Source organism: Tachypleus tridentatus, chromosome 6, assembly GCF_004210375.1.
Source record: "Tachypleus tridentatus isolate NWPU-2018 chromosome 6, ASM421037v1, whole genome shotgun sequence".
Lineage (NCBI taxonomy): Eukaryota > Metazoa > Arthropoda > Merostomata > Xiphosura > Limulidae > Tachypleus > Tachypleus tridentatus.
The window spans coordinates 91,184,822-91,204,194 of record NC_134830.1 but is presented as its reverse complement, the minus strand read 5'-3'; the positions used below and the strand labels follow the sequence as shown (position 1 = coordinate 91,204,194).

Genomic DNA, 19,373 nt, shown 5'->3' with positions numbered 1-19,373 from the left:
AATTGTCTTCAGTAAAGTATAAATTATAATAATGAAATTAAACTATTAAAGTCACAATTCACATGTAGAACACCAAAAGAAAAAACTGTCTGAACATGAGTACTGCTAAATGAAAAGTGATGGTTTGGTAAAACTGAACAGAGGAAATCACATACATGCATTAAGAGAGTATGTTGCAATCTTATTGGTGAGGGATTGACACAGATGTAAATCCTGGGGGAATGGAAGTATACACCCCCCCTTCATTTTAGGTGGGGGGTATGGTGCACACAATCATTCTCCCTACAATTTGGTCTGTTGAATTGTTTTATTGCATCACAGGCCTACAAATTGTGTGTTTGTTCTTGTGATTCTCATGTTCTTACCAATCGAATTACATAATTAAGCCTAGATGTAGGCTTTTTCAGTAGCCGAAACGTACATCTTTAACATAGTCGTGTTTCTAAGCTTTTCGATCTAAGCAATAGTCAGTAGGCCTAAGTATACATGCAAGTATCATGGCAACAAGATTACTCTGTGACTGCATGTTTACAGCTTTCAGGTTCACATAATCAGAGATTACCAATTTGCAAATTGAACAGTCCATATAAGTGGTTGCAAAAATCATCCCCCCCCCATCTCCTATACTTTTTCAACTAACCTTTGCAAAATTATAAATATAAATGTAAAATAACTCATAAAATCATCATTGCTCAGACAAACAATTTTTTAGCCTTCAATTTTATTTGGTTACAGAGCTATTGAACAGAAAATCAGATCCCTTCTGCCACAACCACCTGTTACATCCACTCCTTCAGGATTTGTTAATATTTCTGTCTTACATTTAATTATATATTACCTATAACCAATAAAAAGTCAATTAAATGATGTATTGTATAACTTCATGTTTTGAGCAGTCACTAAACAACACTTAAACATTTCTCTGAGAAACTTAATGACTAGTTTTGATGAATTTCTAACAACTCGTCTCATAGTTTGAAAGCCATAAAATTGTTATTGTCAGAGAAAATTGTCTGCGTTTTGCATGTTATTAGTCTATGTTGTTAAATGCATTGTGTGATTAAATATAAATTAGTTAATATATTACTACTATTAGTATAAAATAATAGGTTTAAGTTTCACCAGCAATCAACACCAAGAAAAAAATAAGTTTGGGTATATACTTTATTTCTTGTTTATCATATTTATTCTCTTTTATTATGAAAGTAACTAATATGTAAAAACAGGGATTTTTTGAAAAACATGAATATGGAAATCCCACTTAAAACAATTTCAGAAACTTATCCCATATGACAATGTATGACTTGTTTCTTTAACAAGACAAAACATTTTACAGTAATTGTGGTACACATTATGTTGGTTTAACAAATAACAGTACCCTCAATTTTTAACATTATTGTAATTAGTAGTGACAGTCTTCAACTACTTCTGTGACAAAGTTATATAAAAAGTTTTCCTGTAATAACATTGTAATAACTTTGTAATAATAATACAAATATTAGTAGTTTTATTATATTCTATTTTCAACATTATTAATTAGACTTTCAAAAAGAAAAGTCCAAAGTTTTAGAAACGTGTATCGGTAATTTCTACCAACAAATTGTCTTCAGTAAAGTATAAATTATAATAATGAAATTAAACTATTAAAGTCACAATTCACATGTAGAACACCAAAAGAAAAAACTGTCTGAACATGAGTACTGCTAAATGAAAAGTGATGGTTTGGTAAAACTGAACAGAGGAAATCACATACATGCATTAAGAGAGTATGTTGCAATCTTATTGGTGAGGGATTGACACAGATGTAAATCCTGGGAGAATGGAGAGTATACACCCCCCCTTCATTTTAGGTGGGGGGTATGGTGCACACAATCATTCTCCCTACAATTTGGTCTGTTGAATTGTTTTATTGCATCACAGGCCTACAAATTGTGTGTTTGTTCTTGTGATTCTCATGTTCTTACCAATCGAATTACATAATTAAGCCTAGATGTAGGCTTTTTCAGTAGCCGAAACGTACATCTTTAACATAGTCGTGTTTCTAAGCTTTTCGATCTAAGCAATAGTCAGTAGGCCTAAGTATACATGCAAGTATCATGGCAACAAGATTACTCTGTAACTGCATGTTTACAGCTTTCAGGTTCACATAATCAGAGATTACCAATTTGCAAATTGAACAGTCCATATAAGTGGTTGCAAAAATCATCCCCCCCCCCATCGGGTGTAAAAAATCTATGCCCCTGGATTGACAGGTGATAATCTGCAAGAGACAGACAATGGAATCAATCAATTCCATTGAAGGGGAGATATGTCTGTAAGCAACATACAAAGTACTGTTACAAATCAGAAGTAAAAATTAACTTACTTTAGCAAAGCATATATCATAGCTGATTTGTTTGTTACTTCAAATATTAAACTAATTATTTTCTGAACAAATTATCCAAATATAATAATCTCCCAATTATATCCTTTACAGCATTTCTTACCACCTAGATTCCAAGTGATGATTCGTTTCACTACCCAAACTAACTTTTCTATTCAGCATACTAGCAGAATTATTGCCCCTATGGTTGTTTGTGCTACTAATTACTAATTGTAGTATTCATATTCCCTTGAAAAATATTTTTAGAAAATATGAAAACTTTCTAAACACATGATATTTTCTGGTAAGTATTGTGCTCTGTGCTCCTTTCTCTGTAAGGACTGTGTTCTTTAGTGATAATTAATTCACTGCATCAAAGTGAATCAATGTATAGAGCTTAAACTTTTCATATATTTTACTTGTATAAACTGTAATATTTTTATATATTAAAAGTTGTACCATTTATTGAAACAAGTTTTTGAAAACTCCAGTTCATCAGTACTACATTTAAAAATTATATCAATAAGGATATAAATCAAACTCTCACATACAGTCCTAGTACACGAGGGTTCTTGTAATTTTTTTAAATTTAAAATTGTATTATAAAGAAACAGTTACTGCATACACAGTTTGGTTTTTTAATTTTCTCATTCTTAAATACCCAAAAAGTAGAATTTTTAATGGATTTTTTGTTTGTGGTGCCATTCAATAGATGGAACATAATTTTTGGTTTAATATGCAGATACTGATATACATGCTACTTCCATCACAGACTAGTTTTACTTTATCTTCTTCATTCACCAATTCTGTCAGTATCTTACCCAACTTACTTTTATTACTCAATTCTCTTATTTATCTGAACTTTTTCTTTAGCTAATAAAGTAGACTGTAACCATTCAAATTTGGAATTTACAAAATAATTCAACACATACACAAGAAATTTATTTATATATTTACATTTGATTTGTATAGCATCAATTAACTGTATTATTTTAACCTCTAGTGATCAGAGAATTGGACAAACTATCAACCAATCAGAAAAATAAGACCCTTTGAAACAGCATAAAAAATATTAATTACCAAATCAACATAAAACTAAAAAAAAAAGTTGCAAAAAATATTGCAAGTTCTGGTAACACTTCAAAAAAGGCAAAATTTTACAGAAATGTGAAAATTATTAATAAATTAAACCACTTTTCCTTAATGAAGGCAAACCTCCCCATCATTAAATTTCCAAAATTTTTCTTCTTTCTCATCATCTATGTCATTTTTATATTCTGTTTCATTATTGTTTTTCACATTATCACATGAATCTTCATCAATCTTCAGTTTTTTAGCACTGCAAAAATCATCATAATTGGTCCTTATTTTTGTGGTAAATATATTATCAGCTCCTATGTCTGTCTTCACAAGAGACTCCAGTTTTCTTCTTCTGGTTGATAATAATTCTTTACTACTATACTCTCTTGAAAACTTACCATTCTCAGGACCACCATCAGGATAGTCCTCCTCAATTGCCTTTGCTTGTTTACATATATTTTGCTGTCCACTGTTTGCAGGATTTGAACTGTCCTCATCAGAACTCATTTTGGTTATTTTTAAGTTACAAAAGCTACAGCCATCATTTGTTCTCCTAATTTTCCCCTGTACAATAACAGAAGAGACAAAAAATAAGAAATCACTTGAAGTCTAATGGAAAATCAGTGTTGAAGAATTTCTCTGATCATTACAAAATAAGACTAGAATGTCTTTATTTTTTAAAATAAATGGTAAAGAGCAAATCTAAAATGTTAACAGACAGATATGCATGAAAAATTACTGTGAAATCCAGAACAGGTCTCTAAAATTTCATTTCCAAGTCACAGAAAACAATAAATTATGTACAATTTTCAACCATAAAAAGTTTTGTACTGAAGTACAAAGTAAGATTAGTTATTTTTTGTTTTTTCTTAAATCAACTTATTATAAACATACTAAGAAAAAATTTTGTTTCCAGTAATAAACAACCAAAATTCAACTAGAAGGATAATCTGCCAAAATTGCTTATTTCCACCATTCAAACTGCAGTGACCAGATTCTAACAGTTGACATTCCAAAGAAACAAATACAAAAATATAAACATTTATGAAATCTATTAAAAATATAAACTGTGCATAATAACATCAGAAACACATATATTGATTTAAAACATTTATAACAATTTAACAAATACACTGGTATATTCTTTAAAGCAGTGCATTATTCTGTTTTTAACCCTTTGCAAACCCACATGCGAGTCTTGTCTGTACTCTGCAACTCAAAAAAATAAACTGTTCTGAAATAACAGAAAATGTCAGTGTTAACTAATAAAAGCACAAGTTAATAGCTTGAAGTTTTCAACTTGATCTGTTCTCCTTATCCCTACTGTTCTTGGCTCAGAACCTGAAAGTGTTTATTTTAATAAAGTTGTGTTGTGAATAATTTCACAAACTATCCATCATTAGAAATGTTATCATGGTTTTTACCACTGCTTCCACAATTCACACAGTGCAAAAACACTATAAGAATGTCAGATATTTGTACCAACTCTCCATATGGTCTATTTATCACAACTCTTTCTTCTCATTACTGTTCATACCATTTGTTTTTCACATTTTATGAATTAGATGTGTATCATCTCCATGATTCAAGAATAATGGCATGCTCACATTCCTTTACCTCGGCAAAATGACAAGAGCCTGCACAGACTTATCTGTCGACAAGGGCACAATCAACAAATATGTTGATACTGAGAAGTGTAATATATATTTATCAATTTAGGTGTGTATCACTTTTATGGCTGAAGAATATCAGTATGTCAATGCAGCAAAATTAGCCTGCAGAGACTAACCAGAGCACCAAAATCACCAAATACGTAGAAATAGGTCTCAATATGAGGCTGAAAAAAATAAAAAAATACTTTTGCCAATTAATGACACAATATAGTAATACAAATGAAAACAATTTAACATCTTCACATCAAGCAAACATCCCCAATATTTTTTTAAAAGTTGAAGTTGATTGGTTGGTTCAATGTTTTATGGCAGAAAGCAACTAGGCTATCTGTGCCAAACATCCAATAAAAAGTTAAAAGTAAAATTATTAAAATTCATAAAAGGAAATTAAGGTACAACAAAACAAAGTTTAATTTTTGAATTAAAAACATAAATAGCATTAAATCCAATTTTTACATCTAGTCTACAGTGGTAAGAGAAAAACTACAGTAATACAAGTTGTAAAGGACTTTCTCTAGCATAATTGTAATTATTATAACTCACCAGGATGACTAATGGGTAAGTTAAAAAAACAGCATTAGTCACCTGAGGTTGGCCTTTCCAGTCCTGATTTTGAGTTATCTGATGTTATAGCTATTTTCAAAAAGTAAAGTAATACAAGTTTTAAAAGATTTTTAACAAAATTTTAATTATTATAACTCACTAGCACGACTAACAGGTAGTTCAAACATTGGCATTAGATTCCTAAGTTTGCCTTTCCAGTCCTGGTTTTGAGTTATTTGACATTATGGCTGTTTTCACAAAGTAATACAAGTTTTAAAAGAATTGTAGCAAAATTGTTCAGTTATGGCATTAATCTTTAAACTGAAAAGAGTGACACTCAAAACACAGCCCTGAGGGACTCCAAGTTCCTGAAGAAAAGAACGAGAAAGTGTCAAACCCATACAAGCTTGGAATCACCTGTCCATTAAAAAAGTTTGAATAAAAATGGGCAAGTAACCATGTAACCCATATAAATGGAGGTCTTGCAAAATGCCATACCTCCATGTTGTACCATAAGCCTTCTCAATGTCAAAGAATACTGATACAAGATGTTGTCATTTGAGAGAGGCTTCTCTGATGTTTCACACTAAATCAGGTAGTCCATGGTGGAGAGTTGTCGTTGAAACCCACAGTGGGTGGGTGAGAGGAGGTTGTTTGATTCAAGGAACCAAACAAGATGAGCATTAACTATTCTCTCTAAGGTCTTACAGAGGCAGCTTATTATAGCAATTTGACAGTATTTTGAAGGAATTCCCAGGCTTAGAGAAAGGTAGGACAGTACACTGGTGCCAGGCATTAGGAAAAACATTCTCCTTCCAGAGCCAGTTAAAAGCAATCAGAAAAACAGCAAGAGAAACAAGAGACAGATGGTGTAGCATTTCATAGTGAAAATCATCAGGTCTAACAGATATACTTTCGAACTGATGAAGGGCCAGTTTAGGTTCCACCAGTGTAAAGGGACAATTATTGTCATAGAGACAATCCCCTCAAAAGGAAAAAGGTGATCACTGTGCTCGAGTCTTGATGGCTAAGAAGGCAGAGGTTGAAACAGAAGTGCTAGATACCTAGAGTATTAGTGATGCTCTGGATATCAGCTCCATCAGAGAGCAAGATTGAAAGGGTGACAGAATTATATTGCCCACTGACCTATCAAATCTTATCCCATATGACTTTGGAACTGGTGGTAGAAGATATGCTGCTTGTGAACTTAATCCAAGAATCCTTCTGGCTTTGACATCTTACCCACCGAGCATGTTGGAAAGTGACGAGTTTTGAGAGTGTGGGATACCCACGAAAAGCATCTCAGGCCGGTTTTTGAGCCTTCCGTGCAATGTGGCAGGAAGGATTCAACCATGGACAAGCATATCATAGAAAATATGTTGAGATTTTAGGAATACAGTCATCTACTGATGGCTTATAGACAATGGCAGGATCAAGTTCTGCAAGAGCAGTGAAAGAAGCCCAATTTGCTTGATCCAGAGCACATGGGTTGGGTGGCATCAACCACGGCTAGTCTCTCTCAAAATTATAGGAGAATGATCACTGCCTCATAGATTATTGTGAACCCTCCTGAAATGTGGAAAAACAGTGAAAAGGAGCAAATTGAGAGATCACTAGCAGTAAAGGACTGACTAAGCACAAGAAAATAAGTATAAGAACCAGTATTGAAAAGAGAAAGGTTGTGCTCTATGGAGCAACCCCTCCCATTAGTATCAGCACTTTCAGAGGGGATGATGTCCATTAAAGTCCCCCAGGATTAAAAAGGGAGATGACAACTGTTCAATGAAAGCATCAAGAGCTGGTTGATCATAGGTCTCTCCAGGTGACAGGTAGAGAGAACAAACTAGTGATGGTACGACCCAAGGAAACACAGATGGCTACGGCTTACAAGGGTGTGTCAAGTGGTAAAAACAGGGTGGGCACATACTGACCAACCAACAGTGCCACCCCTCCATGCACTCGTCCATCACACAACCTGTCATTTCTGTACAAAAAAACTGTCGAAAGGTAACTGTATCTGCAGATTTCAGAAATGTTTTCTGTAAAGAAAAATATACAGGATGGTAGGAAGCAATAAGTGCTTTGATGTCATCCAAATTAGAACATAATCATCAACAGTTTCATTGTATCAAGGTGGCCATTTTTAGTTATGTGTAAGCAAATTGTGTGGAGAGCCCTTCTGTTTACGGCCACGTCTTTTTTCCTTTATTCGAGGGAGGTCTGTCAACCTCCATGAATCCTGCCCTAGGTCAATTGGGTAGGTCTTTGTTGTTGGAAGAGGATTCCAGGGACTGAGAACATGAACAAATGATTGTTTTGCCTCTTAGGGTGGGAGAAGATGTACCTGAGCAAATGCCCACACCTGGAACCAAAAGAGGTGAATCTTGGGGTTTCCTGGGATGTACGTTAAGGGCAGAGATGACTATTGACATTGATTCACCAACTTTTCAACCATGGAAGTCAAAATACTTTTCATATGGTTTGAAAACAATTCTTTTGGAGGCACAGAGAGATCCGTCTACACTCCCACTGTAGTAGTGGAATGAAGTGCAACAGCATATACATCCAAGATGAAGTGGTGAACAGCAACTTTTAAGCCTCAGGGTAAGTAATGTTTTGAATTGTTTTCAAACACTGCACCTCTTTTTCTTCCAACCATTTAGGGCAAGAACAAAAAATAAGACAAGTGAGATCCATTACAGTTAATGCAATGAGGGTCCATTTCACACTCATAGGCATCATGGTCCTTGCCACCTCAACGAGCATCCGTCAAGGAACCACGACATGATGTCTTAGAGTGACCGAATTGTTGATACTGGAAACATCAGAAGGGTATGGAATGTATGGCCATACCCTGCAATTAAAATAACCTACCTTGATAGTGGTAGGTTGATGTAGTGATCTAAATGTCAGAATGAGGACATTGGTCGGCATCATAATTCCATCTCTGCAGGTGGAGATATGCCTCAGTACAGAAACTCCTTGGGTAAAAAAACCAGTGAGAATCTCTGACTCGGGAATGTTCTTCAAATCCCTCTCAATAATAACTCCTCATAACAAATTCAAAGTAACATGAGGCATAACTTCAATAGGTGTATTCCCAATTGCCTTTGAATACAAGAGGAGTTCTCTGTGTTGAGATGTGTATGTTTCCACCAATATGTCACCAGAGCAAAGCTTTATAACTGACTATGGAGAGCTAGCAAGTTCCTCTATTCCCTTCTGAATGAAAAAGGGAGACACCTGCCCTAAAGGTTTGTCTGAAAGAGAATGTAGTATAAGAAAATGAAGAACAGGTTTTACAGATGTGGTAGATTACTGCTCAAAATCTTCATGACATGGTCATTTACCTATGGACTGTTTTTCTTCATTATTTCATTGAAGTTTTTATTTGGATGATTCATAAAAAAAGAATAATATTTTGGTGCACACTGTCCCCACCTGGCATGGAGCCCTACAAGGGGAAGCACTACAATACCAAACAAGGACATTGCAGCAATGCCAGGGTTTCGTGAACACTATACCCAAACACCAGCATCAGATACAATGTCCAAAACACCTGTTGAGAATGTTCAGCATTGGTATTTGGTTGACCCTAGCCCAAGTGTACCAGCCGACTGGCCTTAAGGGGACCACACCAAGGCTGTCCGTCTATAAGAATTCAAGGCCAAAGTGGTGTGTTGGGTCACCACACACGGCAAACACATAAGTGGATGTTCAGATCCCAGAGGAGGTAAACTGAAAGAACAGAACCTTCCTTGGGACGACCCTCATCACATACAAGAATCCATAATGAGGGATAAAAAAGTTAAAATAAAAAATCATATACAAATGGAAAATTGTTTACACAGACAGTACAATTTTATTTAGACGAGTAAGCAAATATTTCAAATGCTTTTTCTAATACATCTGGAAAATTTTCTGGGAAAAATGGGAAATGTTTGAAATTACATGAGCAACATTCAATCTCAAATATCTTGTTACACTATATACCATGGAAGCAGACTAACTTCAGCATTTTATCAAGTGGAACATCATATTTTTTTATTCCTAGTGCAGAAGATATTATCTACTTTGTTTCATGTCTTTCAGCAAGTTAGATCTTCATATTTTGACTGAAAACTAAAAAAGTAAAGCACACTTAAAGCCAGTAAAATATATATATATACACATACATACATACATAAATACACAATATTAATTTAACTTTTTTACCCCTTTAAGATTTCTTCATGAATGCACCCACTTCCTTTATTTATTACTTCACATTTAGTAATGATTTCATTATGCTCATGGTCTCACAAAACAAGCAGTGTGACTAACAATTTCAGTGTTGAAATTAAAATTAATTTCTGGCATCATAGGAGAGAATATCTAAATTATCTTCAATCCTAACATACACGTGAATCAAATTCTCATAAAAAATGACCCACATACTCAGGTCGAATAACATACACTAACCTTTGGACCAAAGTCGACCATTTGTACCTCCAACATCATTTCTGTACCTCCAACATCATTTCTGTACCTCCAACATCATTTCTGTACCCCCAACATCATTCCTGTACCCCCAACATCATTCCTGTACCCCCAACATCATTCCTGTACCCCAACATCATTTCTGTACTTCCAACATCGTTTCTGTGCCCCAACATCATTTCTGTACTTCTAACATCGTTCTGTTACTAACATTTCTTGTAATTTTAACATCATTTCTGTACCCCAACATCGTTTCTGTTCTAACATCGTTTCATTATCGTTTCTTTCTTTAACATCGTTTCTGTACCCTCAACATCGTTTCTGTGCCTGACATCGTTTTAATTCTAACATCGTTCTTTGTGCCCTAACATCATTTTCTGCCTCTAACATCGTTTCCCAACATCATTTCTGTAATTCTAACATCGTTTCTTGCATCATCGTTTCTAACCCTAACATCATTTCTGTACATCTTAACATCGTTTCTGTAATTTCCAACATCGTTTTTCAGCATCGTTTCTGTTGCTCCTAACATCATTTTCTTGTAATTCTAACATCATTTCTGTACCCCTAACATCATTTCTGTACCCCAACATCATTTCTGTACCCCTAACATCGTTTCTGTACCCCCAACATCATTTCTGTACCCCCAACATCATTTCTGTACCTCCAACATCATTTCTGTACCCCCAACATCATTTCTGTACCCCCAACATCATTTCTGTACCTCCAACATCATTTCTGTACCTCCAACATCATTTCTGTACCCCCAACATCATTTCTGTACCCCCACCCACGAAAATTTACAAGTGTAAGCTCATCTTTCAATTTTCAGAAAATCATCAGTTTTTATCTTTATTCCTGTAAAGTGCCTTCACTCCTGCTGACAACAGCTTAGTCTGTAAGTCAATTAACCTACTAACAAAAATAAAACTGGGTTACCTGGAGTCTTGATTCTTTTTTCCTAATCTTAAACTTGTGTCCTCTTGTCATAAATGAAAGACACTTGAATTTAACAAAGGAAAATTTTGTCCTACTAATCTGTAATCTTTTTCTTCAAGAATGTTACTTATTGGGAAAAATGAAAGGATTTAAAATTGTTGTGCTTGAATCATTAAAAAGCTTTTGATAAGATATCACACAAAAAATTAGCTAAGCAACATTAGTAGGGATTACTAAATGATTAGGAACATATTCAAATATATTATTTTATCTCATGAAAAGAAGTATAAGTAATATTAATTAAGTTTAAAGTTTATTCAGAAGATCAGCAATATTAATACCTCTTGCTTTCCTTGTGCTATATTCTGTAGATAACAGGACAAGAAGAAAAGCAAGGCAAGGCTGTAGTTAAAGTCAATTTTATTTTTCAAGTATGGTGATTGACTTATAAAATGTAATGCTGTTACCCCTAGTAGCAGTCAGCACTTTACAAAAGCTTATGAGAGAAGTCAATGATTTCCAGAAAAGTAATGTATGACTTTAAATTTGTTATTTTTCCAAAGATTGACTATGAAGGACCAAATGATCTCTTATTGTCCATCAGTTATTTTAACTGTCAGCATGTTCTACATGTCCTATAGTTAAGCACTGGTCTTTCTATGTTCTTCATACAAGTAATTTTATCAGTTTACACATAGACAATCCACTACATGAACCTTTTTACTCATGTGTTAACATTTTAATAGATTTGAGCCTTTAACTGCTTACAGTAAGGAATTTTCCTTACAATAAAAAGCTAAAGGTTCAAATCTATTGGAGAATAATACATGAAAGCTTACTAAATCTCCCTCTTTTTGCCTTATATTTTTTTTATTACTGCGCATTCTTGTGAATTTAGAACTATCCATTCTCACCCGTCTCCAAAGTACCTCTATAACTTTCCTGTCTTGTTTCCTTGCAACCTTCTTAGAGGACAGTTAAAGTCCTTAATTTTGAACTTTTAAGAATGTGATTTTTTATAACATTAAACATTTTAATAAGGCATCTTCTGTATTCTATTAATGCCAATTATAAATATGTATCAGTATATTATTCCATGGTTCATAAAACCAGAACTAATACCAACTACCTAAAAATTTCAGTAAAATAATATGCTGACTTTACTGTCGAGTTCCATCATTCAACTAAACAAGTATTCTTATTATTGTTTACAAAATGCATTGCCCTGGGACACTTTTGACAGTGAGCTTGGATTCAATCAAACTACCTACCATCCTTCAGCCAGGCACAATATTATCAGGCATATGAAATCCATTATATCTGAAATAAGATACAGGTTTTTGTGTGCTATAACTTAATTTAAAAATATAACTAACACTAATAACACTGAACTCAATTTAGATTTTGGAGTCATATCAATATACTAATATTAGTAGCAATAGAAGTACTGGTATAACACAGCAGTAGTAGTAGTTTACTACCATGACATTATTAATTATAATACATCTTAACTTCAATTTAAAAAGTTAAACATTAATTTACACCATGCTTAAAAGTTAAACTACAGCTATATATTAGATTTTATTAACTTCTTTTACTTACACTCCAGTTTATTGTTAATATTATAACAGGTAAATGGAGAGATGTAAAATGAAAAAAAAATCACAAACCACCTTAATTTCACATAATCATATTACCAAAGTTAAACACTTTAAAATGAAAGGGACATAATGAATTTCAACTTTCAGTTTCACTTTGTCATACACAGACCTTATTGTATCAATCTCATACATTCATACTATTATTTAAATAATTAAAGAACTAATACCAAGGTAATAACATCACACTATATAAATTGCAACAGCTCAATGAAACAGTCACGTTGACAGTATATGCATCAAGTATCATTCTACCAGTATCAGTACTTTCACCGAGTGCGTTTCATTTTATAAGTTAGTTCACGCACCCTGTACTACGATTTATAATATAGCCATATCACCGAGTATATCTCGCGTTAGCTTAACTCTAAACTTTATTTCCATATCACATTAGTTTTAAGATAGATTTTTACCAAAGAATGTGCACGTTTCTATCCAATTTTCAATATATATATTTTTTTTTCAAAATCAACGCACTTTATTTTCGCAAAATTTTATTAGGCCCACCTATAATTTTTACAACTTAAATATGTACAAAACTATATTACGTATCCCATCATGCTTAAAGAACAGCTCCCGGATGTAATAGACACCTGAGAGAAAAGCACAGAGAAGTATAATAATTAAAAATAACATTTTTATACAATTATAGCTACAAATAGTTATTAATGTTTTAAGAGTAAGAATAGTTCTAAAAACCAGTGAGCGAAATAAAAAAAGAATACGTTGTAATGTGTCGACCACACTAATATTAGTTTGTTTATTTTCTGTAGCACATAGCGGTTGTATAACACATATTAATACTTGAAATAAACAACCTTATAACACCAAACTGTGGTATTTATTTAATTAGCGCGTTAAGGCGTGCGCTTCGTAATCTGAGGGTCGCGGGTTCGCGCCCGAGTCGCGACAAAACATGCTCGCCCTCCCAGCCGTGGGGGCGTTATAAAGTGACGGTCAATCCCACTATTCGTTGGTAAAAGAGTAGCCCAAGAGTTGGCGGTGGGTGGTGATGACTAGCTGCCTTCCCTCTAGTATTACACTGCTAAATTAGGGACGGCTAGCACAGATAGCCCTCGAGTTGCTTTGTGCGAAATTCCAAAACAAACAAAAAAATTTATTTAATTAGATAATCAAATAATATTGCTATAATCAATATGTTTTAAGTAGTATTTTATATGTTTGCTAGAGTGTGCATAATGTGCCAAGTACATGTTGAGGTAAAGTGTCATGCAACGCATATTGTATCGTGCTTCGCAAAATTATATCTTGTATTTCACTTAATGTGTGCGTGTGATTTTGTTATAGCAAAGCCACTTTAAGCTATCTACTGAGTTCATCAAGGGGAATCTAACCCCTTGATTTTAGCGTTGTAAATTCGTAGACTTACCGTTGTACCAGCCGGGAACATTTCAATTAATGATTCAGGTTTTTTAAAAAACAGATTAGTTTTTGGCAGTTATACAAAACAGTAATATCAATTTTTCAAAATTGATTTTGAAAATCAAAAAAAAAATGAATACGTACTTGCTTATTTGTTAGTCTCTTTGTAGTTATTCACAAATCTACATAATGGACTACTTGTGCCCTGCCCACCATGGGTATCGAAACCCGGTTTCTAGCGTTGTAGGTCCTCATACATTCTGCTGTGATATAGGGGGCTACTTATCCGAAACAGATATAAACAACAATCCTTTAAATTGCTTTCAAATTAGATATTCTATTACTCCATTAGCTGCCAGTGGCAAGTGTAAAGGCTTATAAAAAAAAAGGGCCTCGAAAGTGGATTGACAGTTGCCTCCTAATATTTCGCTGAGGCAAATGACTTTTTGCCCCTCCTCCGTACGAAACACTCCTATTTAAACGTGGAAAAAGAAAGAAGGACAAAACACAAAAGTAAAGAAGTAATGACAATGAAAGAGAGAAACATAAACAGATATATAAATGTATCTCAGGACGGCTGGTATGGGTATCAACACTTTGGTAAAAGTGTTGATAACCATACCAGCCGTCCTGAGATACATTTTTACTTCAGATGGGTTTCTCGTCATCACGAATTACACGAAACAGACATATAGCACTATATATCCATTCTCCGATCATATCAACACAGACAAAGATATTAATATAGGTACAAGGGGTAGGGTTTGATTAAAGGTAAAACGGGTCTGTAACTAAATATTTCTACCAGGCTATTCTTATCGCGACTAAAGATAAAGGTATGAAAAAAAACTAAACCTCAAGATATGTTTCACTGTTGTAAACAACGAGAAAATAAAACTCCCTAGATTTGCAAGACTTGTCTACAAATGAAGTAAAAATATTAGATGTTTCTTGAACAGGAAAAGTGGTAGTCTAACATAGACAAAATTTGCACTTAATCAACAAAGCATATAGACGAAAGAAACCACACACACTTCAACTCAACAACTCACGCATTTATTCACACATCGAAAAACAAACGCACAAACCCTCACGTATGATTAAATCATGCCAGTACTCACAAAATATGCGCGAGTAGTATTGGTTACAGATTATATTAGCTGAACTTCATTAAGCCACTGTCTTTTTTACTTTATTTTGAAGCAAAGACATTTATTACCTGATTAGTTTCAAGTGATTCTAACAAGTCATTTTTTATTAATAAAAACACCAATGCATTTTGATTGTCTTGACACACTGTTGATTAAAGTGTGTTCTTTACCCTTTCTAGCGTCAACAATGATCATCCTCCCGAGCAATTGCTTGACATGATTACTAAGATTTTTGGGAAAGTCAATTTTAGAGAATGGTCGCATGTTGCTCTCAGAAACTTTTGTTTTCTTGAATTCTGGCGAATTCTCAGCGAACCCTGATTTCCAGAGTACGTAAAATTTAACAATTTCTACCTTTGTACAACTGTTTAGCCCGTATGATACATACTAATAAGCTTTTGGATGGCTTTGCTGAGGTCCTCTGTAGGTATGGACTCTAAGTTTCGTAGAAACCCAAAATTGCAACTGAAGTTTTATATACCACTATTCTGTTGTCTATTGCAAATGATAGCTTGTTAGTTGTTGTTTAAAAACTCGAAACTTTATATTGAGTATAGGATGAAAAAGTCACTTAGAAAATTAAAAATAAAGCAGAACAAACGACTCTCAAAATCTTCATTACTGCTAATGCCGGAAGGTTGTTGATTAGCGAGCTTTGAAAAATCTTATTGAATTTGAATTGAATTTTGAATTTCGCGCAAAGCTACTCGAGGGCTATATGCGCTAGCCGTCCCTAATTTAGTAGTGTAAGACTAGAGTGAAGGCATCTAATCAGAACCACCCACCGCCAACTCTTGGGCTGCTCTTTTACCAACGAATAGTGAGATTGACTGTAACATTATAACTTCCCCCACACACACACACACGGCTGAAAGGGCCAACATATTTGGTGCGACGGGGATCCGAACGCACGGATGACGAGTCGAGTGCGTTAATCACTTGGCCATGCCGGACCTATAACAGAATGAAACTTGAAATAAACATCAGAATAATATCGGTAGTGGACGTGTGATATGTGCCATTTTGCATTCACTAGTTTAGCTTTTTAATGTTTGATTTTACAAATCGTCACTAGGTGTGACTGTACATCGGAGAAAAAAACAACGTGAAGATGATTTAGTTTTAAAGGAAAGAGAGTTTCCTAAACTGGTGTATTCAAGAATACTGATACCTTCTTTTCCTCCGCTCGTGATTGAAATCCTTGCTGAATTCGTGGGATTAATAAATTTTGAATATAGAACATATGTACTAATTTGGCGATATGATGCCTTGAGAAATGTGTCCGAGACTAAATAAAAGTCCGAGAACTAGAGTGAAGACCAAGACCTGTGACGACGTTGAAAAAAAGAAGCAAAGCAGCAACATTTGACATAGCACATTGTAAACTAATGCTCCTTAAACAGAGTCATCTAATGGCTGGGATCCGTAAATCAAGTGTCAAGGTTTTAATTTTGAATAAAAATGTCTTTATTGTTATATAAATGTGTCAGAGTAAATTTTAACAACAGTTTCAAAACTTTTAATAATTAATATAAAGGCTTCAATGACAGAACCGCAGTGCTGAGACCATAGATCTTAAAGAGATATTAGCCTTATGATCTTTAAGATATAGTTTCCAAGTTTTCAGATTGGAATACTAATATAGATTATACTGTTGAATATTCTAAGATCATGTGTTTTGATGAAATCTCAGTAGTGGAGATATTAACTGACTTTAATATGTTAGGTTGACTATAAACTGTAGTTCTTTGAACAGTGTTGTTTAATTGGATTGAATCTTGAGTATGCAGTTTTCTTGCTTTCGTGATGTTGATGCCAACTCGTTTTGTAGAATGTTTGATGAAGAGATGGCATGGTACTAATCTAATTGTTTATTTACTGTCGTTGAGTTTGGTAGTAAATTGGAATGACAGATCTTTAGCTAACAGTAATACATCAGTATTTTTAATTATATTTTGATCAGAACGTGTTGTCCTACATTTTCCATTAAAAAGGTTTGAATTTTGTCTTTCTCTTTAATTAGTTTAATCTTCTTGACAAAGAGGAAGTTAATAACAATATTAAGTATATGAAATAAAATGATTTTAACAAGTTATTGAACTTATTATGTTACAAAAGGCAGTCAGAAAGCTTAAAAATGTATGTGTTTTGTTGTAGAAAAGCCACATCGGTTATCTGTGAAGGTCGTTGGTTCAAATCTCCGTCACAACAAACATGCTCGCCCTTTCAGCTGTGAGATCATTATATAGTGGAGGTCAATCCCACTATTCGTTGGCAAACGAGTAGCACCAGAGTTGGCGGTGGGTGGTGATGACTGTCTTCTCTCTTGTCTTACACTGCTGAATTAGGGACGGTTAACGCAGATAGCTCACTTATAGCTTTGCGCGAAATTCAAATCAAATCAAAATCAAAACCATTCTACAACCGTTAGAGACAAGGTTTGGCATTTGTAATAAATTACATAATCAGTGTTTATTTACAAACCTTTTTAAAATTGTTTCTTATCTACAAATATTATTATCCGGTGGGTCAGCAGTAATTTATGGACTTACATCACTAAAATCTGGGATTCTATTTCACGCGGTGAACAGAACTCAAATAACCTATTGTGTAGCTTTACATTACAAAATACAATAACAACAACTTTATAGATTCGTTATTTATAGTATCTCTTGAATCACATCGAAGCTAATGCCACATGAAATACATCATTTAGAAGTTACTAATATAAGTTTTGTGGACAGGAGTCATAATCCCACATAACGTCCATAGGTACTACAGGGGAAGAATAATCTGGCTTACAGTTAGGTTTGGATTTACATTTATAAGGATAAGGAGGAGGGTTAATTTATTCAGTGATATAGACAGAAGCGGCATTCAATTTTTGAAACAAGCAAGTGCGGTGGAGACCTACAAATGTGAGCAAATAGGTTTGTTTGTGAATTTGGCTGTACATGAGAATCATAAAGAAGGTAATAGTCACAGCACAATGCATAATAAGGCTAGGTTTTCGATGCTTAAGCTCTATGACATTGCCTAAATAAGAAAGTTCTATGACCTAGAAGATGATACACAACAACAATATCATCTGTATAAATCTATATCATGAATGTTGGGCCTTGGAAGTTTTGAATATTCATTGTAATCTGAACTGAGACACCATCTTTTGATAGTTCAGTAATAATTTATTTTCAGTCGTTGATAGGTCCATACCAGAGATTACCCCAAAAAACATATCATACGATTTGGAGAGGGTTGTTGTTTGTGCTGAGATACACTACAGCTGATTATGACTGTACTGTTGCGAAGACAAGTAATACTTATCTAATTGTGGAGTATATCAGAAAGTGCTAGGCCTGGCATGGCCAGTTAGTCAGAGCGCTCGAATCGTAATCTGAGAGCCCTGGGTTCGAATCCTCGTCACACAAACATGCTCGCCCTTTCAGCTATCTGGGCATCATAATTTTACGGTCAATCCCACTATTCGTTGGTAAAAGAGCAGCCCAAGCCTTGACGGTGGTTGGTGATGACTAGCTTCCTTCCCTCTAGTCTTGTACTGCTAAATTAGGGACGGCTAGTGCAGATAACCCTCGTGTGGCTTTGCTCGAAATTCAAACCAAACTAAAGCCTTTATCCCTGATATTTTACTACTGGCCAGAGGGAATTCAACTATTGAACAACACCCTGCCACCCATCATTGAAGCTAAGGGGTTAACTGCCACTGTTATAAAACACCCAAAGCTTTAAAATGCTGGAAATATTTTGTGGTATGGCGCAGATTCGAGCCCGAATCACTACCTTCAAAATTCAGAGATCAACCGCATTTCTGATCAGGTTCGTTTCATGAAAGAATAATTAATAAAAATATTCAAATGTTGAAATGAAATGTCAGTAAGTTCGACTGTTTGTAAGTTTATTATTAAAAGACTAGTAACATACGCTTGTTTAAATTTATATAATTTATTTTTATAAAGCTAGATATATTAAAGATATAATGACTAAGCTTAAAATGTGTGAAACACAGACGAAACACACTGAGCGCGCCTATTTTCCACGTTTTTTTTTGTTGTTTTTTTTCGGGCCTGGCATGGCCTAGCGCGTTAAG

The 19,373-nt window shown here is 34.3% G+C and overlaps 1 protein-coding gene across 3 annotated transcripts; it reads right to left on the bottom strand.

Moving 5' to 3' along the window:
- Positions 1-1,146: 1,146 nt before the first annotated feature.
- On the bottom strand, positions 1,147-13,296 carry LOC143253032 (uncharacterized). 3 transcript variants are annotated; one of them, XM_076506118.1, is made up of 2 exons: positions 13,148-13,296; positions 1,147-4,006 (listed from the first exon to the last, which is right to left on the bottom strand). In XM_076506118.1, the coding sequence occupies exon 2, from the start codon at positions 3,947-3,949 to the stop codon at positions 3,563-3,565; it is 387 nt and encodes a 128-aa protein (XP_076362233.1). In that variant the 5' UTR covers positions 3,950-4,006; positions 13,148-13,296; the 3' UTR covers positions 1,147-3,562. The 3 variants fall into 3 exon arrangements, with proteins under 3 accessions (XP_076362233.1, XP_076362235.1, XP_076362232.1); XM_076506120.1 differs by lacking the exon at positions 13,148-13,296 and adding an exon at positions 12,905-13,140; XM_076506117.1 differs by lacking the exon at positions 13,148-13,296 and adding an exon at positions 10,120-10,253.
- Between the last annotated feature and the right edge of the window lie 6,077 nt (positions 13,297-19,373).